General features: G+C 34.5%; 1 protein-coding gene across 1 annotated transcript in view; it reads right to left on the reverse strand.

Moving 5' to 3' along the window:
* Positions 1 to 8,075: 8,075 nt before the first annotated feature.
* The window catches only part of LOC101735490 (alkaline phosphatase), a 50,175-nt gene continuing 31,837 nt past the window's right edge, over positions 8,076 to 26,413 (reverse strand). The window contains exons 6-12 of the mRNA XM_012695886.4: positions 22,966 to 23,144; positions 21,662 to 21,869; positions 9,611 to 9,790; positions 9,309 to 9,503; positions 8,950 to 9,150; positions 8,741 to 8,877; positions 8,076 to 8,526 (exon numbers count right to left, since the gene is read on the reverse strand). Coding sequence (XP_012551340.1) covers positions 8,287 to 8,526; positions 8,741 to 8,877; positions 8,950 to 9,150; positions 9,309 to 9,503; positions 9,611 to 9,790; positions 21,662 to 21,869; positions 22,966 to 23,144 — 1,340 coding nt within the window. The 3' untranslated portion in view covers positions 8,076 to 8,286. The remainder of the gene's footprint in view (positions 8,527 to 8,740; positions 8,878 to 8,949; positions 9,151 to 9,308; positions 9,504 to 9,610; positions 9,791 to 21,661; positions 21,870 to 22,965; positions 23,145 to 26,413) is intronic.

Raw genomic sequence — 26,413 nt, forward strand, 5'->3', positions numbered from 1 at the left:
TTCATAGAACTGTTACTGCAATAAAATTGTTCCTTTTGCCACTTAATACTCGAAATTGAATGCTCTCGTGTATAATAATTTGATTACGGACTGTTTAAATCACGCAGCATTATTTAAAAATTTTAAAAATAATTATATTGACTATGATAAACAAAATCAACATTAAATCAAATTAAAGTTTAAATTTGTTGAATGTGTTTTTTTTTTTTTTTTATTGCAGACGAGCATACGGCCCACCTGATGGTAAGTGGTCACCGTCGCTCATGGACGTCAGCAATGCCAGGGGCAGAGCCAAGCCGCTGCCTACCATATACCTTCCTTCCTACCTTCCAATAACATCAATTTAATGGTCTAAGGAATTCTAAATTTGACTTTTATCAATTTACTATAAAGAGTATGGATCACTGGAGTTGTTCTAATGATGACTAGTTAAAAGTTGATAACGAGCTTGTGTAATCGCTGATATCATTAGAATCAAAAATTTACAGACTTTGAAAAGAAATGTCTTTAACTTTACAACCATGACTTTATATAAATATATTAAATTTATTTATTGATCACGCTCTCTTATTTGCACCAAATGTATGAATTATGACTTGAATTTTATTTATTTTACTACGACAATAAAGCCTGAAACCTTTGATGATATGCCAAGAATGAATGTACACAGTTTGTACAACGTATGTAGAGAGACATAAACATATTAATGAGTGATCTTTTATGAGTTCAATATTTTAATATCACTCAAGCCAAACTATGTAGTTAAGCTACCTAGCGAAGAATAGTCAGTAACCATTTCAAAATCCGCTTTGTAAGTGACGCGAACCCACATTTATTCCAAACCTACGTGCCAATCACCAGCCAGCAATAAACATAACTATTGCCCTAACAAAATCAAATCTGTAAGTACGATACTATTTTCTCCGACTACCCGATCCTATCCTTACTCACGTCCGCCCTATTTATTACTGGGAAACTCGAGAGATGCCAGAGTAAACATGGTGAAGAAAATATGAGGGGAAATAGAATTTTTAGTTCAGGGCCGAAAGAGTGAGGGCAAAAACTACCCATTCAGAAAACGTTGCACGTACATACATATTGTTGAATATAGATTTCTAATTGTTTGTAGAACCCGATTGTGGATATTAGTCGTTGAATAGCGTAGCGTTACGTAATTCTTCTTTGTTAATACACTTTTATTAGCTTCGGACGTAATATATGTATGCGTGTAAAGGATTCTTTGAACATTATTTTGAAAAAAAAAAAACAAAATTGAAAAAAATTATATTTAACTAAAAAATGAAAAATAAAAGTTTAAAAAAACTAACAAAATACGCTTTTATAGAAAATCTAACTAAAAAATAGAAAATAAATTTTAATTAATTAGAATTAAAAATAGTGTAAGAAAATATGATTTTATTGTAAAAAAAAGCGTGGGGTATCAGTAGTTACAAATATTTTATGAACAGATATGAGTAGAAGGGTTATTTTGATAATATCATGAAAAGCACCCCACGCTTTTTTACAATAAAATCATTTTTTCTTACACTATTTTTAATTCGAATTTATTAAAATTTATTTTCTATTTTTTAGTTGAATTCTCTATAAAAGTGTATTTTGTTAGTTTTTTTTTAACTATTATTTATTTTCTGTTAATTATTGTTTATTTTTTTGTGACACCGATAATCGTAGTGAGATGTAGATGTTTTTACCTTCTAAGATATGCGATCAAACGGCCACAGGAACTATCTTCAATCATGAACATTATAAATGTCAGGGATACAGCCAAGACACTATAGGAATTTAGATATTTTTGTGGTTTGTTGTCTTCTTGATACGTAAGGAGAGATTAAATAGCCGGTTAAGTATTATTTCAAATGCAAATCTTTTGAAACATTAAATTATCCTTTCTGAATTGAGTAAAATACTGCAAATTGTAAAACCATTGTCCAGACACATCACTGTTAGTGATAGGAAATTCCACCGTAATTTCAAATAGCCAGTTTTCTTTTTGATGTATTCATTCGTTGTACAACAAAGAGTATTTATTCTACTCGAATAAATTCTATTTTTGAAACAGCGTTACACAGAGCTTAGCACACCTGTCGCAAAAATACATCAACTAAACTAATCAGTGACTTCATCAAAGACGACATGCTGCAAAGCGTTTTTTAACTAAAAATCATTCATTTTGAAACGTTTCGGTGACTTTGTTACTCTTTGATATTTATTATATTAACCCATGTAAAGAGGAAATCTTGTTATGTGAATGAAAAGCGGGAGAAAAATTATTATAAAAAAATACTTATCTTTTAGCTTATGGATCGTGAGTTCACCTAATAAAGTCCTGAATTTACGAACACGTGGACGTGTTCTTTGAAATATGTTATATGATATTTATTTTTGATAAGTTCACACGGCGACAGAATTTATCCAATCTTGTCACAGGCTTAGTAGAACTCGTTTTTAGTAGTAATAAGAACATGTTGGCTTCACTGACACTTTTCTAGTTATAATATTTTGTTACGTGACGTTTTTGCGTACGTAAAATTATGTCAGGATCATTTATTAACTATGTTGATGTACAATATTTTTCGCATTTACTGATTCAATTGCCGATTACCGATAGCACGCTCTGTACTATGAGGGTACCACCACTCTACCGATTTTTGCAGCGAAGCGGTCATTCTGAATGCAGATCGACGCAACGATTGAGAAGAATCTGTAAGAACCTTTTTCGCTTGCTTTTTTTTCCTAAATAGGTATGTAAGTACATCACTTACATCACGTAGATTATAATTTTTTTTAAAGTCATATATTATAGGCGACTCAAACTAACTTTTATTTCTAGTTTTTATCGAATGTTCGTCACTACAGACAAGTGACACTAATATATTTAAAAAATCTTGCGAAGTGAATTTTACCTATCTATATATATGACAAATGGCGTCAAATAGCTGGTTTTTTAACTCAATGTTGTACAATTGAGACAATTGAGACTTTGACCTCATGTCTCAAGGTAAATAGCGACATCCACATTGCTAAATCTATGGGTTTACGTAACCATTTGATATCAAGCCGATCAAGAACTCGTCCATTAAAATATTGTAATATGAAATTTAATTAGAATCTCACATAGTTTTTGTTCAGATCCGGTCACGAGCTAGACATTTTTTTAGTAATGTAGTAAACTTGTACAATATGGTTTACGGATTTCATTTGAATTACTTAAAAATGAAATCTATGTAGGAAATATTACACACGGCTGTCCGGGCTAATGACATTCAAGTTTCTTTTGCCGCGTGCCATATTTGCGATATTTTCCGTATAGCGAACTCCAAAGGATTACTTTTCAGCGGTACAGCAATTTCGTGGCGTTTATATGAGCTGCCGCCTTAAAACACCTCTTTCTGTGGAAATTTCACCGAGGCTTATGCGACTTTATAGAACACGCTCTCAGCGAGAACGTTTACTTACTTATATCAACGTAGGGTGCAAACGCAAACCTTGTTTTTGTACTGGTTTAAGTAAACCTCAAAATTCACTCAATTATATTTGTGTTCCATGTCATTTTTCCTCGAGTAAAATATTAGAATAACAATAGAAATCCTTTTGTTATTGTAGGGCTTACGAAATGATGTGTTTCTCGGAAGCGAGAATTTAGCAAATTACTCAATTTTTTTTTATTTGACGGATTACTGGCTGCCCGGAGGCCTTTCCAGTTTCACCAGGACAGGTGGGCGAGCAAAGCCTCAGCCAAGAGGGGAACTCAAATTATGTGCAACAGTCTTAAGTTCTTAATTTCACTTCCAGAATATTAATACATAGAATGTATTATTATTCTGTTTTGTATGCGCAAGTACCAGTTTATTTTTGTCTAAATTAGCACAATATAGTCCGATATTATTAAATTAATAATTTATTAAAATTTACTAAATTAAAATAAAATTATTAAATTAACGACAAACTTTTAATCCAAATCTTCATATATATCTTGAGGTAAATATATGAAGTAAATAAATGATTTTTCCAAATGTATGTCAAACACTTGCAATTAAACTTATGAGCTAAAGCTAAACGCAAATGTCGCTTAACAAAGCGAACATAATATATGAATACTGTATTAATTTGTGAGGAGTTAATTAGCATTTTAACATTAGAATATTGAGAGCCGTCGTTTCTGTGGACGAACTTACAAGGGCTGTTATATTATAGCCTTTTCAATAACATTAATAATTTCTGGGTCTCATGAAGGTTCATCGCCCGTAAATTTTCGGCATTGACTTTTTTTAATAAAACTAGTGGACCCGGCGAACTTTGTTCCGCCACACAGTTTGTTTCAAACACATCAACCGGTTAACTTCAAAATTCTACTATAATTAACCATAGAATATATTACGTTTAGCTGTCACTTGCGTTTTGTTATTCCATATCTGTTGCGTTTTGTTATACCACGTTTTATGTCACGTCCCACGGGAACTTGATAAAAAGTATCCTATGTCCTTCTCCTGGTTCTAAGCTACTTCCTCACCAATTTTGAGCCAAATCAGTTCAGCCGTTCTTGAGTTATAAATAGTGTAACTAACACGACTTTCTTTTATATATATAGATAATAGCGAAGAATATTTGTCCTGTAATATATTATCTACTATTAAAACTGTCAAATAAAACGACAATGTGTCGTCGAGAACAATAAGCCAAGCAGATAAATTTTCATCCCCGAAAATAATTTTTCAATACCATTAGTCATTTCTCGGTGAAAAGCCTTTTTCTATATAGAGGTATTTTGTGTACAATTTTCAACTGTAAACAAAGCGTTAGTATTAGGGTTGCCACACAAAGCCGAGATGTGAAGCCTGTCGCACATACTGAATGTTACATTTATTTGTTTTTATTTCAACTTCAATAAGAGCTACTAAATATTACAAGTTCGACCGATATGTTGGTCAACCGGTTGACTCTGACTACTAAGAAGTCTGGTTTCGATTCCTTAACGTATTCAGAAACTTGATTAAAATTCTTAGTATTCTGTCGAAGTGTACTAATTCTTTTGTATTAAGTAAGTTGTTTTTTTTTTACTAATAGATACGTTCAGGAATAACTTCCACGATGAAAGAATAATATTTTGTGATAAAAATCAAACCCGCGAGTAATTTAAATTTGAAGTCGTCGTGGCCTAAAGGATAAGACGTCCGGTACATTCGTGTGGAGCGATGCACCGGTGTTCGAATCTCAGGCGGGTACCAATCTAGTGAAATACGTACTCAACAAATGTTCACCATTGACTTCCGCAGTGAAGGAATAACATCGTGTAATAAAAATCAAGCCTGCAAAATTATAATTTGCGTAATTACTGATGGTAGGACCTCTTGTGAGTCCGCGTGTGTAGGTACCACCACCCTGCCCATTTCTGCCGTGAAGCAGTAATGCGTTTCGGTTTGAAGAGTGGGGCAGCCATTGTAACTATACTTGAGATCTTAGAACTTATATCTCAATGTGGTGGGTGGCGCATTTGCGTTGTAGATGTCTATGGGCTCTTAACACCAGGTGGGCTGTGTGAGCTCGTCCACCCATCTAAGCAATAAAAAAATAAAAAAAAAAGTGTGTGTGTCCGCTCCGACGCACGACTGGAGTTTACTGGATATAAAAAATTAAACGAAACAATACGAGAAATAGTTCTATATTACGACAACACGATACACTACAGATTATTAACAAATTAACGAGACACAAAACAAACGACTAACAAATATATGAAAATACAATAATGAGAGAAACGCGCGATCAGTACGAGGCTTTGTGGCGGACTGCCGGCGCAGCAGCCCGGCGTCACCTGCGATAACGCGGCCGCGCGTTGGTTCCTGATTGGCGCGCGCACGCATCACGCAATCAGGAGCCAATCAGGCGCATAACGCATTTCGTGTGACATGCTAGTACGATTTTGGTCCCCATAATTTTCATACCCCGGGCCTATATATGTAAATCGATTCTAAAGGAGTAAACTCCAATAATAACAATAGTCCTTGCATAATTACTGGTAGGACGTATTGTAAGCCAGCACGGATCATTACGACAAAGCGTTTTGGGCGCGAAGCAGTAGTGCGTTCTGAGAGTTTAAACAGCATATATATATTTGGAATTGATATTGAGAGTGAGATTTATCTCTAGATGGGCGATGGTATTCACACTGTCTATAAATTACAGTAACCACTTAACATCAAATAAACCGTAAGCTCATTCAACCGTCTATTTAGTGTCCTTATCTTATGAAATGTGTTTATCTTTCAAAAAAATGTTTTCTACATGATTAAATACGTTTCTGAATTTATCGAGTAAACTCAATCAATTCTATTTGTTCGAGTTATCCTAAGAGCGTAAGATGTGTTCGTAAAAATAAGATTCTCTGGTTGCTTTCCGATAATGATAAAATGTAGCTTTTCATAATAAATGTCTAGTGATATTATTTGTGTTTTTTTTTTCAAGTCACAATAAAACAAACATTTAAGTGTCACGTTTAGATTTGTTGTAACCAGTCTCCTGTCTATTCCTGTCTGAATTGTTTTAATAGTTGTTCCTCGACTTTAATAGAGACGATCAGTCCGTGACCGTGCCGCGTTTATTCTCGGTAGACTCTACCCCATGATCTGTAAGCGGAGTAAAATGTCCCTTCGGAACAAGGTGACACTTTACAAAACTTGCATAAGACCCGTCATGACTTACGCGAGTGTGGTGTTCGCTCACGCGGCCCGCACACACATAGACACCCTCCAATCCCTACAATCCCGCTTTTGCAGGTTAGCTGTCGGGGCTCCGTGGTTCGTGAGGAACGTTGACCTACACGACGACCTGGGCCTCGAATCAATTCGGAAATACATGAAGTCAGCGTCGGAACGATACTTCGATAAGGCTATGCGTCATGATAATCGCCTTATCGTTGCCGCCGCTGACTACTCCCCGAATCCTGATCATGCAGGAGCCAGTCACCGTCGACGCCCTAGACACGTCCTTACGGATCCATCAGATCCAATAACCTTTGCATTAGATGCCTTCAGCTCTAATACTAGGGGCAGGCTTAGGGACCCCGGTAACCGTACTCGTCGAACTCGACAAAGAGGTCGACGTGCAACCTAACCCATGCATCAGCCCGCTGAGTTTCTCGCCGGATCTTCTCAGCGGGTCGCGATTCCGATCCGGTAGTAGATTCATTCGCGAAACAATTGCTCTTGAGTTGTTAGGTCTCCTTCGGAGGCGCTCGGGCAGTTCTTAGCAAATCCCACCCCTCTTGGCTGAGCCTTTGCTCGCCCCACCTGTCCTGGTGAAACTGGAAAGGCCTTCGGGCCACCAGTAAACTTTCAAACATAAAAAAAAAAAAAAAGAGACGATATTGTGGCCGGTTGATAAATTCCCGACATAGGTAGTAACTAAAAATTCCGATAGTATAATATAATATGTCAACAGTAACACCGTAAAGTTTCAACTCAATTTGATCAATAATGCGTTATAGCAGAAATAACGAATACCGTAGGTAATCATTATTTTTAAAGAGAACACTTTTTTTTAAAACTCACCATTAATGTATTTAAAGGGACGAATGGCTATATATTAAAGGTGCGTCTTATTTGGTATTAGCATCAACAGTTCGATGTTTTTAATTGATCTTCATTTAAGCTTACTCCATTGAAATAGCTATAACTGAAGAAGCTTTATAGTTATGATATTTTATCCAAATTTTAAAACACTCTTTACTGCTTGGCTGCCTCTAAATTTGCAAAAATTTTGCTTAAACCAAATAACCTCTTACCCTTGGATATACCTACGTGTGTATGTATGCATACTGCGTGTTTTGTGTATATGGATTATTGTGCATATGTATGTATTTGAAATATAATTTTTAATATTGTTCCTTTTTCATAGCAAAGCATAACCTACCGCAGAACTGAACTCTACACCAGCCTTGATTGACTGGTACATAATGCTTTTGGGATTATATTAGTATTGTGTATGAATTTGAATAAATAAATAAAACAAATACAAATATTATTAAAGTGTAACTATTGACTCAATAAAAGTACAAGTAAAATAATGAATATTTTTATTTACATCTCGAATTATTTACAATTTCCTCTCTGTCTATATACAACACATAATTTGTACACATTACATAACAATACATCGAGCGGCACACGTATTGAACGCTTAAACAAACAATAACGGATACCAAATCGTAACCGTGTCGTTTGTTTCACTGATGTTTTATTATATCGTATTTATTTATAGATATTGATATTATAGGCCTAAGATAAAACGAGCGATCCGTAAGAATCCGACCAATTTAAGTATGCTTAAGATAAGGTAGCGTTCCGTGAGAAGCGTAGCGATAAGCGGAGCGGCAGAACGCGGTACACGTTCGTCGGACATGACGCTCGACGCGACCACGATGCGACGGCCACTCGGATTGTCGATTCTCACGTCTTCCGCCGCAGAAACACTACTTACTTCGGGCGGAACGCATTTTGCTACTTTTTCCTGCAGAACGAATAGTTTATTTTAATAAAAACTATAATTAACATTTTACAAAGGTACTAATTATAAATTATTCATGGACTCGTCTGAATCATGTTCTGGTTTGAATAGTTTATAAAAGACCCAAAATTATTTATTGAATGTGCTAATTGCAGTATCAAGTATTTTTAGCTGTGTGAAATAAAAAAAACACTATTAAAATATTCTTGATGCTTACTTTAATTAAAGGTTGCGTAAAGTTGATTTTTTCTTGACAACGCTTTGCGTGATGCGCCAAACAAGCTGCATATGCTATGGCATGAGGTATGTAGCTTTGTTCTACAACTCCAGCAAATAAAATTGTAGCCATCGGACCTGTGGTGAATGTTTCAATCGTTTTACTTATACGAAATACATCGTTTACAAAATTTGATGCTGTATATATACCTAATGCGTATATTGGTACGTCCTCGCCACCATGCGTAGCCCATTGTCTTGGAACAGCTGCAGCGTGGACCGCATCAGCTTGATTTGTTGAGCTACTTGAATTGAACGGCAACGCTCTAGGCTCAGAATGACCAGGTCCAGTTCCGTACAACAAAGTCGTGTAGCGTAGTCCATCTATGTCCGATACCACTGTGTCAGCACCTTTAGGATTTCATCAAATTACATTTTCGATAAAACCACATCTATTATATCGGACAATACAAGCGGAAATATTTCTTGGGCAATATTATGTACCTTTGATACCCGGAAAACGATTTATTACATTTTGATGTTCATATTTTCGTGAAAGTTGATCTTACCCAAGACAGGATGTCCTCTTGGCGTTGCTTGACCGCCAAAGGTCATTACGTGACCGTGATCGGCGGTTACTACGATCAAAGTTTCCGCCGGATTTACCCTCTCTAGTGCAGCCAATAATGCGGTTTCTAACTCTAACGTTTCATCGAGAGCTCTGTACGGATTATTGTAGTGATGAGCGTGGTCTATACGTCCGCCTAAAACGAATAAGTTTTCATTAAACAGTACTACAATGTTTTCTCTTTTATAAAAAAAAACCTTTGACACATATTACTTGTATTCTTCTAAGTGAAACTGAACGGACCTTCAATAAGCAAGAAAAATCCTTTGTCATTTTTCAGTAATATTGAAAGGGCGGCTCGAGTCATGTCGGCTAGAGAAGGGTCGTCGGCTTTCACAGTTGTGCTCGTTCCGCTTCCCTCTTCTGCGTCAACAAGCGCCCCGCGCTCTGCGTTGAATTCCATATGAGAATATTCAAAGAGACCTGAAACGAACGCGTTGAACTATGTGCAACGTTCAAATTAAAAAAAAGACGTGCGGTATCGTGGGACACCGGATAGCAACGAAGTTCCTTATTATAAAAATATTAATTTTAAGTTCTATTCGAGGTATAAAGAAAATAATTATTCGGGTATACATTTTTTATTATGATTTTTTTATTGATAAAAGTAAATAATAAACTACTTTACTAAGTTATCAACTTTATTTTATTCAGAATGATTTATAAAAAATATATAATAATAATATACAAAGAAACTGCTATTTATATGAATAATAGTAATAATAACCGTCATCGCGTAGACGATACATTAGACACTGTATAGCCATCATACTAAGACTATACATAAATAATAAAAATCTTACGTTACGGACGTTTTTTCCCGGTTAGGGTACCCCTCCGCATCGTCCCATAAGGAACTTCGTTCCAATAAATAGCATTGGATTCGCTTGACTTTCTGACGTAATTTTACGCAATTATACACGGATAACTGTGTAATCCGAAATTTGAAATGCAAATACTTCTTTGCGTTGGACGGGGTCAGATTAAAAGGCTTTACGCAGATTACGAAGCTACGATGTGCTGTTCATAACGGTGAACGAGCAAAAGTCTCACTGAATTCATAAGCACTGCAGGTACGGTCAAGCGCTTAGCTTTCAATTACGAAACAATTTAACTTTAGTCGACGGATTTGCATTCTCTTATCGCACAATGAATATTTTATATGCGTCTATAATATTAAGATTGATTATTCAGTACAATTATACTGGTACTATTCTTAGAGATTCTAGAGCTGTGATTAATAATTAATTCTCACTGATGCTAGGACCTCTTGTGAGTCCGCACGGGTAGGTACCGCCACCCCGCGTATTTCTGCCGTAAAGCAGTAATGCGTTTCGGTTTGAAGGGTGGGGCAGCCGTTGTAACTATACTTGAGGCCTTAGAACTTATATTTCAAGTTGTGTGGCGCATTTACGTTGTAGATGTCTATGGGCTCCAGTAACCACTTAACACCAAGTGGACTGTGAGATCGTCTACACATCTAAACTAAAAAAATAATCTCATAGATTATATAAAAAAAGACACTAAACTTGTAGGTAATTTCCATAAAACTGACCAACTTATAATGTTGGTAGCATAGGACTAAAGGTCGCAACTTATCGCCTGTCTTGATCTTTATAGTCCCTTGAGGTTCGAGTAAAACGCAACCGGCCCAAAATGCCGACTTGATATTGCCATAAAATAGGTTATGGACGACTTACAATCTGCCAAGGGTCAAGTTAAGCTATCAGAACTCGTCGGTATCTGAAGTATTGAAGTATGAACGTAAGGAGATTCTGAGTTATGAATCGTTTTATTTAAACTCCGGTATTTTCGAACAAATAATAATATTTTTAAAAGAAAAATTCTCTTATTGAAGTAATTTTGGGAGAGGGGTTGTGATTGGTTCTTTATTGTATTATATTAGGCTAATAATTCAGTAAGAAAGTTTTCCACTCGACCTGATCTGAACAGAGATTTTAACGGGGTTTTGTATCTCTAGCCTAAAGAACGGAGTACTAATAACATTTAAAATTTGTAGTAAGGCGGGTATTAAATAAGAATAATGTTTATAATGTAAATGACTGCGAAAGTCTAAAACAATTAAGAAAACACTTCGAATTCCAAACAGTTTTTTTTTATGAATAAGTCATTACAAAATTGTCGTTAGTAAACAAAAAGTTAAGTCTTTTTTTTCTATTAAACAAAATATGCACCCACGGTATCAATGCACTTTACCGACCCAAGGTAATTTATCAATGAACTTCTTGAAGACGTCAAATGTACGGAAGCTAACAGGCTCTTCAAAGGCATTTTATATTGCCTCTTGGATATGGAATTTTTTCCCGCCAATAAGTGGTCCAAATAATGACCGTAACTTATTTAGGGGTAAGTTTTCGTTTGGTAATTGCCTAGATGATAAACCAAGATCTGTCTAACATAAAGACGACTTGCGATTATCAAAAGGTATCCATTTTTCATCGCAAGTAACAATATGGTTCAAAACCGCTTCGTCTCTGCACCCACTGAGTTTCTCATCGGGTCTTTTCAGCGGGTCACAATCCCAATCTGGTGGTTGATTTAGCGAAGCACTGCTCTTCCAAGAGTCAGTGTTAGTATCTCTCTCAGGTTGAGCTCGTGAGCTCATTTACCGATTCACGCGTAGTTGGAATAGCCCTAATAGAACAATTAGTTATAGAACACCTTAACGGGTTAGCATTTGGGCGAAAACGGGACTCATTTGTTAGATCAAAATTTCCATGTCGGAAGCGGTCAAAGTAATAACGAGTCCTGCATTGTTTGTGTGTTCTCTCCGCCCACGTCATTGCTACATTGCTACCGCGATGGAACTCGTGTTCCATATTTATTGTGTCCAAGTTGATGAAAAATATACAAATGAAAACAAAACACTAATCAATAAGCAAATGACAAAATTTGTATTTTACTTACTAGATCTTTTCATGAAACACAATATTACTATTCATAACATAATTTAAGTGGTAATAAATATCAAAAGCTTTTAGTGTCGCGGGATATAAGCATCGTATTCCTTTTACACGGTAATACAGAAAATATTTTTCTTTACGTTCGCGTTTATAATACTCAAATATCTATATATTAATACGTGAAGCAAAAACTTTGTATCCCTTTTTACGAAAATTGAGCGGAAGGAGGAGTATGAAATTTTCCACACTTATAGAGAATATAGAGAAGAAGTGCACAATGCTAATATTTTTTTAAATAATGCATAAAAGATATATTAAATCAATAAAGAAAACATTACAAACACTACATACCATGTATTTGACGCACACACGCATGCATACTATTTATTGTCAAACTTTTGTTCTTGACGTCTGTTGTCAAATTGAGAATAGATTAAATATTGTTTGTCTTTGTTAATATTTTTTATAGTGTAGTCTTGGCGAAATTTGTGATTATAGAAGTATAAAATACAATCATAATAGTGTACAAACTTACAATTCCAATTAATTATTATAGTCGAATTTCGACTACTGCGGGACCTAGTCTAGTATTTATTCTTTTACAAATAAAAGATGTATTCTTCTAAGCCACAACAATACTGATGATACGTATATGTAAAGTATTGACTAAAGCAGGACTATTTGTAGTGCAGAATCTCAACATACAGTAAATCGTACTTCAGATAATAACTTGGGATTAGGTGTTAGGGTGGAGTTAAGAAACAATTTAGCTGCGGGTAATGCTCAAAGAAGCTGTAAGTCTAGGAATTGGAATTCCCATACCCGTATTTTGCTTAATGGACACCGAAGATTGACTTATACTAGCATCAATGTCGAGAATTCGAATCACGGTAATCCTTTAAAAACGTTTTTTTATTCTTTTTTCCTGATAGTCACAATCTGATATTCACAAAGGTGATATCTGATATAATGTATAATATTATATTGAAATCTTTGAATTCTTTATATGGCTTGGGTGATATTTGTCAATACCTAATCCGCGTACTGATATTCCAGAGTCAATAAAAAATGAGATTCCTTTTAATATATTCCCATTGATGTACGTTATACCAAATTTGCTCTAATCGTCAATTTAAGAAGAGCAAAAATTTTCATGAAAATTATTCATTTTCATTTATCCTTCCACAAGCACATATGCAATGGAACATTAGGGCAGATGAATTAAGACAAAAAGAAAGCAAATCGTTGATTCAAGTGTAAGTGGTTTGAGAGAAGCATATGTCCAACAGTGGACGAATGTGGGCTGATCATGATGAAATATAAACACTTCTACAATAGATATTATAAACACGTTCTGCAACATTTGTTTTTTATCTGTTGGGATATTTATTTTTTATGCAGTGCGTTATAATTTTAATACAATTTCCTTATTAGTGGTATTTAATGTTGTTTACGTTTTGTTTAAGCTCACCTTTGTTTTTATATTTTTCTTTTTTGTAAGAAACTAATACATTTTTTATACTATAAATATGTCTATGTATACAATGAAACATAAATATTGATAGATAACATTAAAATTAATTTTAAGCTTTATTCTCGATCGTGGAGATGAAAGCGCAAGTAATAATAAACTCCTAGGATTCAAGAAACGTTAGATTTTTCTGTGTCAAAAAGAAACTATGAGCGCAAAAAATTTTTTTGTACAAAATTAGACAATAGTTAAAACAATATTTAAATGTTAACGTATAATGCTTTACGACCGTGCCGAAGAAAACTGTAAAGTATTCGAATTGAGGGAAATTATGAAATGAAAATAAAATGAGTTTTAATTATATCGTGCGACTCGCGAACACCTAAGGAAATAAAGTATACCAATAAGTTTTAAATAAAACGAGAAGACATGGGTGTTATGACGGATCTCAACTAAATATACCAACTACGGATCTTTGGAAATTCTACTTTTTCGCCAGTAATACGTCGCAATTTTTTTTTTATTGCTTAGATGGTCGGACGAGCTCACAGCCCCCCTGGTGTTATGTAGTTACCGGAGCCCATAGACATCTACAATGTAAATGCTCTACCCACCTTGAGATATAAGTTCTAAGGTCTCAATATAGTTACATCGAATATAAATATAATAAATATCGAAAGCTACGGCGTGAATGGCTAGTACATTACTTTCAATTTATTCAATCTGTTAAAATAAATAACGTTTTGTTTAATAATAATAAAAAAACAGTAAAAGTTTACTAGGTTGGTTTTTTTTCGGATTCGTGTAGGAAAAATTCGATGTATTTCAGATTGCTTCGAATTTAAACAAGGGTCAACAGGGTAGTAGGTATGAAAATTGCAGGGTAAGCTTAACCCTTAAACAAACCCAACGAAATCGCACAAAAGGGCTCCTTTAATATCCACAGCGGTCGACGGAACAATTTAAAAATTTGTACGGAAACCGTGCCTTATTAAGCGGATGGCATTACGCTTTATTATATGATTATTAAAACGGCTTTAGAACGCATTTTGAACATAAAAGATTATGGTTGTGTATATTTATGAAAGACGGTCTTGGTCCAAACATTCCTTGATGTCTTCATTATTTTGAAAGTATATACTGAGTACAGTGTATTAGAGGAAGTATTTTTTGTTTTATTTTTTTATTGCTTAGATGTGTGGACGAGCTCACAGTTCACCTGGTGTTAAGTGTTTACTGGAGCCCATAGACATCTACAACGTAAATGCGCCACACACCTTGAGATATAAGTTCTAAGGTCTCAGTATATGTAGTTACAACGGCTGCCCCACCCTTCAAACCGAAACGCATTACTGCTTCACGGCAGAAATAGGTGGAGTGGTGGTACCCACCCGTGCGGACTCACAAGTGGTCCTACCACCAGTAAATTATTATAATTACATGAACTATATATATTTATTACAAATAACAACGGTACCTATACACATTGAAGAAGTAAAATAAAAATCACGTTATTGTTGTATTGATTAACAACAATGTAGTAATAAAATAGTGTAAAACTAGTATATGAAATGCGAGAACTCATTTCAGGATTACAATCCGAAAAAAAAAACCATAGCTGATATACCTATATTCGTATATGACAGCTGCGATTTTAGCGCAAAATATAAAACAATTTTCATTCACTCTTCTATTACCATTGTAGTTCAGGAAAATGCGCCTTCTATTCCATTTTGCAGTATTGAAGCGTATTTGTTCGTTTAGTTAGAATATCGTCAAGCAGTAATAGCTCTGCAAGCAAAAGCACCAAGGAAACCTCTGGACAAATCCATTTTTTATTTATCGCGCAAACATTTCTCCCCTAACCATTAGCATTCGTTTCTTTCATTCTGATTTCAAAGTAAACAAACAAACATATTCCCATTATCTGGAACTACTAAATGGCAGCTGTTCCCACTCTCCGCTTTCTATGAACGATGTTTTCATTATTGATTCGAATGATTTATAGTGCTTTCATTTTTCGTAAACGCGAACACAGATTGAAGCACGACCTAAACAAATATTGAGGGTTGCAACATCGGTTTGATCGTAAGACCCAGAAGAGACAATATTTGAATTTGTTAAATTTTTTTCTGTTCCAATTTAACGTTCTGAACGGAAATTATATTGTGCAACTAAACGATCTTATCTAAGGGGCTGGGCAAATGATTGTCAGATACTTTGACCTTTAGGATAAATTACGTCAAAAAAAGGACGTAGGTACAAAACAAAGATTAACCCAATTGCTTGACTATCATTCAGAAATGAATAGAACAAAAATAAAAGGAAATGTTTTATTTAATCAAGTTGAATTACGAATCTGGTTTGAAACTTTTTTCTTTGTCATGAAATTATTGCTGGTGGTCACAGCATAGGCCTTTCAGATGACCTGCCGTTGGCATAGAGGTTTGCTAACAACTGCCCGAGCGCCTCCGAAAGAATAATAAATAGCGCAAAGGCATCTCCGCCACGAAAATACATAAATCTAGTATATCACTGGGAAAATATTATTCTTCCTATATATTTGGGGTTGGTTTTAATTTTCCGACTTCCACTCTCATTTACGTTTTCTACTGCGCACGGTTTTATAGTACAATTATATCAATCAAGCTTCTTTTAAGTCTAAATGCACTATAATCATTACATGTATTGTTATTTATTCACTAGGTGGCCCATATAAATTATTTCTAGGAAAGATAAATAACCTTGATACCGACTGCAACGCAATTTGCCCGGCTGATTTGTAAATCTAAGCCATTCTCGAATCGACCTGAAGGTACACAGAAAATTTCCTTAAAATCGGTCCAGCCATTTGAGTTTAGTGATAAACACGCACAGAAGAAATATATACTAGTATATTAAGATAAACATAATATATAGATACATATTATATAAGCATGCTATTTAGTATAACTTAAATATATTGATACTTCAAATTTACTACGTCTTACTCTAGTGCTGTTGAAATGTGATAACAGTCATTATTCATGTCAATTAGAGTAATATGCAGATTCAATAACTGATAATAATATTATAGAAGCATTAAAATTTATGCGCTTAAGTGAAAGATTAATTGATATTGCACTTGATCTTCAACTGTAAGTAAGACACAGGAAGAACGAAAGAGAGAGAAAGAGAGGGAAAGAATATTTTATTGAAATTAAAAAAAATGTATAAAACGTCAATTTTTGTTATGGGATTTTAAGGCATATTTTATGTAACTTGTCTTAGATTGTATTGTGAATCTTCAACGATAGTTATAGGCTAAGAACAAAATATACTACACCATTCCATAGAATTCAATAAAAACAGGTTGAATTCCGAAAAAAAAAAAAAAAACTTAGTGCTTCATTATATCTTGTCTATCACTAGATTGTGTATCTATAACTAAAACATAAAGCTTTTTTGTAATTTCTCTTACCGTTTCAACAGAAATTCTCAATCTTTCAGGGGGCAATGAAGAGTCCACTTCTATCGTTAGGAGGCAGAGCGCCCGTGGACCGTTTGCACAGTACTTAAATTTGAACGTTTAGTGCAAATGCTTTTAGTGTAGAATATTTTTGTCATGCAAATACCTTGTTTGGATCTGCCGTGAATGGATTTTTTTTTAACAGAATATTTTATTTTAATAGAACACTGTTATTCTTCATATAATGACGCGGATAAATTAAACAAAATTGCCTTTATTACTGAGAAAAAACTATATGCTAGAATATAATATATGTTAATTTTATTTAATGTTTTCTTACTTATCTTGTATTTTGTTTATTTTTTTACTTAAATATTTTACTAACGTCATTTTATATAGGTATAATTAGTGATGCTGTTTTGTATTTTAATGACATCACAAATATATTACGTAGGTAAGGAAATTTATTATTCTATCAAGCTTAAAAGATTATACTATTTTAAACGTAAAACAATTCTGGGACCCTTACAAAAATAAATCGCCTCGGCTTTCACTTCCTTAATCGTAGATTGGGCCAAATACCTTTAAGGACAGAGGATCTTACAAAAACCCAGATGATAAGAGATCGTTCCGACTATTTATGATGGTAAATTTGTTTTTAAGCAATTATTTTTATTAATATTAGTACGATGGGCAATCGTGGTTATAAAGAGAACCCGGAGAAGTAGATCATAAATTAAATAGAATTATGAAATTAATTAATTTAATTACTTTCGTATGCATGCGAAGCACATACGCCTAGAAATAATTCATATTTTTTTTATGGTTGAGGGATTACTGGTGGCCCGGAGGTCTTTTCAGTTTCACAAGGACAGGTGGGCGAGCAAGGGCTCAGCCAGGAGGTGTGGGATTTGCGAACAGCTTCCAAGGGAGACCTAATAACTCAAGAGTAGCTGCTTCGCGAATGAATCTACTATCGGATCTTAATCACGACCCGCTGAGAAGATCCAGCGAGAAACTCAACGGGCTGATGTTTAGGTTGCACGTCGAACCCTTTGCCGAGTTCGACGAGTACGGTTACCGGGGTGCCTAAGCCTGCTCCTAGTGTTATTTATTTATTTTATTAGGCTCACAATACACATCACAAGCTAAAGATACATAAAAACACAAATAAAGAGAAACAAAATCTGGCTTGCAACATAAGTTATGTGCGCACGACAAAACAAGACATATAGTGCTGAATTTATATAACAATGTTCCTTACAATTATGACAAAACAACACAATAACAAAAACTAATCTAACGAACAATGTAAGGAAAAAAATGTATTCACAATATAATACATTAAACAATTACATTAACCTACCTATTAATAAAGTGGAGGATGCCCTTGAACATTTTTCTAAACGTAACTAACCTACAAGTAAAAATATCTAACTCAGGTGACGACCTTGCCAGTTCGTTATAGGTGTTAGAGCTAAAGGCGTCAAAATTCATATAGCTTTGTTATTTCGATGATCAAAATAAAAAAATAGATTTTTCCAGAGATACAAATATGAAATACGTTGTAGTGTAGCAAATACGCCTCCAGACGTAATATTGAATAAGAAAAAATATAACTGGATATATTAAAATTCTGATATGTACTTTGAATAGATATTCAATTTCATTTCAATTATATTTCGATATGAGACGTTCTGTACGTTGACATTAGATTATTGTCAATATGTTTAATGTTTGTTCAGCTTTTTTTATTGCTTAGTTAGGTAGACGAGCTCATGGCCTACCTGATCGCCACCCACCTTGAGACATGAGTTCTAAAGTCTCACTTTTAACTACGGCTGCCTCGCTCTTCAAACTGAAACGCATTACTTCTACACGGCAGAAATAGGCAGGGACTCGCAAGGCGTCCTACCACCAGTAGCAAAGAAATGTACGGCTTGAATTAGAAGGAAACAAAATCGAATCCGAGATCATTGATATTTGTCCCAGCCTCCACCCTGCTACTTAATATCAACATCTATTTTCCTACTAATTCCCAAACCCCTTCTTATCAGCCCACAGACGTTCACTGCTGGACATAGGTAAATAAAATAAATATTTAAATCCCCAAACCCCATATAAAAATAATCATATCTTTAATGTGGATGGTAGGATATGTTCCCTAAACGAGTACCACCGTCTTGGGCAATTATGCCACGACTCAATAATGCACACCGGTTAAAAGAGTAGATTGCCTTAGTAAGGTAATTGCGATTCCATTTAATTTGCTCAAGATTCCCATTATTGTCCCGCTTTTGGGTTAGTCGTTGGCAATTTCAATATAATTGCTAGCATGCAGTCAACCATGAGTAGTTATACAGGCAGACTTACTCGCCTTTAGAGAGACAGAAACTTAAGAAAATTCGTAAACAGTAAATATGCCATCTTGCATCTGCTCGTTCTGGTAGGAAAAAGCGTTGACAAAAGCACAATGAATTACTAGCAAATATTAACCATGCTCAGAATTCCGAAAAATAACTTAATTATTCGATATCTTATTCTCCATAATATATCGATAACTGGTTTTACAAAGCCAATAAAAAATTGGCTCCAAACGGATATATTATTATAAAACTGGTAAAACTGAGAATGTTGATTGTTTCTATTCGGCTTAAAATTCAGTCTACCAATACAATACACGTTAATTAAAAATAATATCATATTATATCCATTGCCATTACAAATCACAGAAGCATTGCCAAAGTGAACTTTATGATCGTGGACAGAAAACACATTTTCGTTAAAAAATCATTGGAAAAAATATCAAAGGGACGTCGGAACAGATTAATTCGAATAAAGGGACTGATTTGTTTAGCCGTGTCACGTTAATCATACATAAATAAAAATTAAAGTGATAACGTTTTGTTTACACAATCATTCAAACGATTTGCTTATTTTTACATTTATTCCAAGTTTGTTTAAGGTAATTGGATTGAAATAAAATATTGAAGCTATATTTTTGCCCCACAAATTGAAAGCCTGTCTCTGCCAAGTGTCATGTTTGTGATGCGTTGTGACAATGTGTCGTGGTGGGCGATACTCGATTTCCGTGAGAGATTTTCCACCCTAATCCTGGCTCCTTAAATGTCTTTTTTTTTTAGGGTAAGGAGACGAACCATGTGCGTGCGTGCTCGGGTTATGTGGGTCTTTGCGATTGCATGTGTTGGGAGCAAAACAAAAAAAGTATTGGAAGAAGGCCGAAAAGCAGGCCAAAAGGTTAGAGGCTCCTTCCGTGTGCCAATTTAGAGACCAGCGAAGGATTTACAAGAATTCTTTAAGCTGCTCTACAAACGTCTTATGAAAGAGCAACCGGGTCGCGGATAACTGCACTCTCCAACCCACGCTTTTTTTTTCTTATTGCTTAGATGGGTGGACAAGCTCACAGCCCACCTGGTGTTAAGTGGTTACTGGAGCCCATAGACATCTACGACGTAAATGCGCCACCCACCTTGAGATATAAGTTCGAAGGTCTCAAGTATAGTTACAACGGCTGCTCTACTCTTCAAACCGAAACGCATTACTGCTTCACAGCAGAAATAGGGAGGGCGGTGGTACCTACCTGCGCGGACTCACCAGAGGTTCTACCACCAGTATTTCCTACGCCCAGCAGAGTATTTCAGGTATAACAAATACATTCATGAAAGCTTAAAATGTATTATAACGTGCTCGGAAAATATTTTTCGATTGAACAATTTATTGATATTGTCAGTCAAACATCGAGTAAAATTGTTTTAATAAACGCGAACGGGTCCTTTGTACTATTTACATAAAATAAAGATTCATAGTATTATATTATGCGTGTGTTCTAGACGAAGCAGCAATTGGCAAAGATTTTCGTGTTGGTTTATATGCGAGCTCAGATATTTATGATTCAATACATATCTTTCTTAATATTGTTCGTAGAGTATTCAGCAAATACATTTTTTTAAAGGGTGAATTGTTTATGAAATCATATTATTTTTAAAGGCGTTTTGAAACTTCACTCCTAACAATTTTGGGCATTTTGAACAAATGATTATCATCATTTTTTGATTAATTTGGCGGGACGTATCCTAAAATTTATTGATCACTTTATTTTAATTATTCATTGGAGGCCGTCATAACACAATGTAGATGTCGTCTTTCAGCTTAAGATGAGTGCCTGGATTTTCAATCTTGTTATAAGAAGGGCTATCCTAGTTTTGAGTTCGAACAAAATGAAATAAAGGCGTTGTGAAGAAAGCTATTCGAAAAGATATTAAAAATAAATATGGAACCTACAACCAGAATTCATTAGCTCTGGATTATTCGCAATCTCATCACATGATACAAGCATGTACTAGGTCATGTCCATTGCATTGTGAATTGTTGATTTTGCACTTATTTACTTTGAATTTATTCAAAGATCTGAAATGGTTTAAAAAACTTACCTAAAAGATAATCCACCGTGCGTGGATCCAGTTTTGCCAATTGCTCCTTTGAATGTATGTACTGAGCTCTCAACCGTCGTCTTTTCTTTTCTCTAGCCCAGTCTTCGGCGAGATTCCTGCCATCCAGTCTTCGACCTTCACGGTTCGGATGTTCAGGATCCGTTGTGATTGTTGGTAGAAAGTGTCTTCTACCACCACCCATAATTACCTAAATATTTAAAATATCATTGGTTAAATATTTAGACTAGTTCATAAATTAAAATTTGGTGGAATTAACTTTCAAAAATTAAGAAATTATTTAAGAAACTTAAAATTACAATATTTTAGTGTTGAGGAAATTTAAAATATATTTTTTTAAATAATGTTGCCGTCAATTTAATAAAATCGATGTTCTTAAAGCCTAAACTATAATGTTAATAATAGTAAAAATAGTTACAGTTGGTGCAACGAATCACGGGGAGTTTATGAGTTTTTTTTGGTGTTGTGCTTCAAATTGTGCACATTTGTTAAGATTTATTAAAGAAGATACCATTAAATAAAAATTATATAAACATTAATTTTATAGTAAATAGTAATATAATATAACATAATATATTAATATAGTAAGTTATTTCGGCAAACTATTTTTCTTGTATGTAGTCTCAAATTTAGGGTTGTCAACACGATTCGGTTTAATTGGTAGATGAGCGCGTTTTACCGCTAAAACGCGCTCGGGTAGTGTCTAAACTATTAATTAACCTCGCTGAGTAATTAATTATACTCGGTGTAATAGTTTCTCACCATATAACTTTGCTTACTAAACGACAATATTGTAATAGTCAGATAAACCGCGAACCGACTGCTTGCTATACACACTATGAACAATGATAGGGATAGAAACACAATCAGGTAGTCAGACACACGGCAAAGCAAACGGTCACGCAATAAATAAACATAAACACCATGAGACAGCTATACACATCAATTCAAGCAGTTCTAGGCAGAGATCAATTATTATTGATACCCAGGTACATAGAAACAGAAGATAAGGCAGAGATCAATTGATTGAGATGGAAACAAAACGAAGGCAACAGACTCACCATATGGGATATAAACACACACACACACACACAGCGAGAAAGAAACAAATAAGAGTCAACTGGGTAACTCACTTTTACGTTATTTAGAATTAAATTAAATTAGTATTATTCTACTAATCTACTAATAAATAAAAATCTCACGTTACGGACGTTTTTTCCCGGTTAGGGTACCCCTCCGCATCATCCCATAAAGAACTTCGGTACAAAAAATGCTCTAGTACTCACATTTATATTACGTCCTGGTTCATTTTCGACCAATTGCAGAGCAATATCCTTGCAGTCCTTCCTAACTGTCGGAGGGACTCGACTGTCATCCTCCCAGTAACGTGAGGGGGCATGAGCATATAACGCCGCCGGTGTCGCATGTGTTACTCTCGCTGTCGTCACTATCCCACTTGATTTTCCTAGACAGAAGACGGTATTATGATTATTTATAGATAGTGACAAAAAAACCCTTAAGTACATTTGTTTTAATTGCTCTAGATGGCACGAGGTCACGGTGTACTTGGTATGAAGTGGTTATTTTAGCTCATAAGCGTCACAGCCTGAACGCCACTATCAATAACGAAACACAACATTGACTGTATAATGACAACATAAAATACATAAATAATTACAAAATAGACCGAGAAACAGAAATAAAAATAAATTTATTCCACATTTTACCAAAGTTTTTGTCAACGTTAGTTTATTGTTAGAAAAAAAATAGCAGTTACGGTGTAAATTAAGTAAATGGAATTCATTCGAACCCTAATAATCAAAGGAGATCAAATATTATTACTAAACGTTTTTCATTCGAACTAAACTGCGCCGTACTTTTAGTCCCGGTTTATAAGCCGATTACAATCTTGAGCTTCCATGACTTTGCTGGCCATAGCGATCACTGGAACTTTGTCTTTAATTTCAAGAGCTTAAAACTGATATTCAATTACACTTTATAGTCTGCGCCCCACATAAAAAATGTTTTACTCTGGAAAAGCAGTATTTATGTTTCTTTAACACAATATCTAGCAATCTCTCTACCGAACATAATAAGACAATAAACGATCTAATAAACCCTTTAGTTTATTTCTGCATTAACTTTCACTAGGATTACCTAATCCATCTCAACGGGGTCAGTCAGTACCTACAGTTCGTACTAAAATTTATTGCTCATCTCACTCTAACGAATCTCATAAACAGAGAGTGTGAGCAAGAAGAGCTTTGAAACGTCTGCAAATCTCACGCTGAAAGGGGTCGGTGCCAAAACCATAAAATAAAGGCATCGATATGAAACCGTATGCCTTTTCATCCACAGAGCTATAAACAGAAAGCCAACATGATGCAGTAGTAAAAGGGAATGTTCTGGCAAAGCCATACTTTTGAGTTCCTATTATCATATTTTATTACTAAAGTTTATTTGTAACTTACAGTTTAAGTTCCATGTGTGGTGTCGACCCAGAAAGTTACCACACCGTCTCCTCCGATGAGTGTTGTAAAATGGGACTAAGTGCGTCACCGGAGCAATAGAGAGTATCATTCTATTTGTAGGTATACTAACAAACTACGGTCACCAATCGGCATTTACTAGTGGTAATATACACAATATAATGAGCCCGCACGTATAGATACCACAGCACCAGTGTTCTGATTTTAAGAATAGATTACTGGTTGTTGTATGTCTATGGTAGCTGTGTATTATAGTCTGATCTTTACTTATATCTCAAACTTAACGTTCACTTTGTGATGTCTGTTGGCTTCTGTTATTACTTTTGCCAAGGATTTCTGTGAATTCATCGGCCAATACCAATACCAAAACAAAAAAACACGTGTGGCACCCGGGGACTGCTGCAGTAAAGCTATTGCATAGCATTTTTTATCAACTTGTGCAATTATAATTCGACAATAATAATTTAATATTAAAACAATAATAAAATAAGACCATGCTATATTTCTAGGGTCAGCAGACTAAAGCACATAAGTCAAAAAACTCGACTTTACAGGAATTAAAAAAAACTATTTAGAATCTTATACATTAACAAACTTAATAATGTTTATTTGAATTATATAAGTCTATAACACTAACTTATTATTAAAATTTAATATTTTAATGTAAATGTGATTATTTAATAATTAGATGACTTAAGTTATAAGGAACACAATAATATTATGAGTTAAGTGAAAAAGATCAACAATTAAGATATATATTATAATAATATAAGTCATAAATATAAATAACAACTCAATGTTTAATTAAAATTCTTCTTCTTCATCGAGTTCTAAAATATCTGGATCAGTATTTCGTAAAGTTTCCAACGTGGGAAGACTTATGTAAAATTCATGGAAAATATCTAGTATTAAAGGGAGCAGCGAAATTAAATCATTTTTTTTCTCGATGGATATGGGTAATGGCTGTATAGATATTATATCATCAGTTTGAGAACCTCCTATGGATGATCTCCTTTTCATAGCAACTGTCTTTATAAAATTGACACTTTCATCTAACGGTTTCATTAAACGTCCTCGGCAGACAGGTTCACGTTTACCATGCACAGTAAAAAAGTATTTTTATGTCTTCATTCTAAGCTTTTGCTTTTCAGGTTCAATAGCTCGTATTCTTTGCTTAGATTTATCTTGAATTTCCATTAAAGACGCCAAGTATGCAGATTTTTTTACATATGACCCCATTTGCCAATATTCTGTAAATATGGCATGCCTATCAGTTAATGGTATACGTTCTTTACATTTCATTCTGCAAACAGGTAACTCTTTCAAATTCAAAATCATTTATTTCAACTTAGATGTCAGTATAACACACTTGTTGAATGTCAAAATATAAATAACAGTGTTAACTCTACCACCGGTTCCAAAAAAAACCACAGTCTTGAGAAGAACCGGCGAAACAAACTCAGCAGCCTTTTTTTTTGTTTTTTTTCTCAATTTTTTTTTTTTTCATAGTGCGATCTGATATACATTTTCCTTTTAAAGTTTTGTATGCCTGTCCTAAGTTACGTTTTATTTTTTCTCTTTTTATAGTACGCATACTCTTTTTTGGAGACACATTACGATTCATTGAAATTTCATCACAAGTAGGTACTTGAACTTGATGTGATTGGAAGTCTCGGTAATTCATAACATGGATCTCGTACAAAATCATCACTAGAGAAGTCAAGTACAGAATAGTATGTTAAACTACTGACTTGACTGGATGATGTTGACGGTATAGGATCGTCTACTACTAGGTTCTCTGTGTTCAAAATCGACTGTTGACTTACATTTTCTAAAAAAGGACAAGACAATTATCTATTTATAATGATATAATATTGATATAATTACGTAATTTGCAAATCATAATTTAGAAGATATGTGAAAATATACCTTCATTGCTTTCCAGATGAGTGGATAACGCCATTTCAACTAATTTCTTGCCTCTTTGAATATTCATCTTAAATAATTAAAATACTTAAGCACTCACACACAACTAACCAACAAACTGTGCACAATCGACAACATTAGTAAATTAAAACCACTTACCGAAGTATTGTTTACGTTATAAATATTTTTAAGTAACCACTTTCTCTAAAGAAATGTTACATTTTGATGTTCTTTATAACATAAGTCAAACTTCTTACGTTAATAACTTTGTACTTATGGTGTTCCTTAGAACATAAGTCCAGTTATGTTTTTTAGTTCG

Source organism: Bombyx mori, chromosome 23 (assembly GCF_030269925.1).
Source record: "Bombyx mori chromosome 23, ASM3026992v2".
Classification (NCBI taxonomy): domain Eukaryota; kingdom Metazoa; phylum Arthropoda; class Insecta; order Lepidoptera; family Bombycidae; genus Bombyx; species Bombyx mori.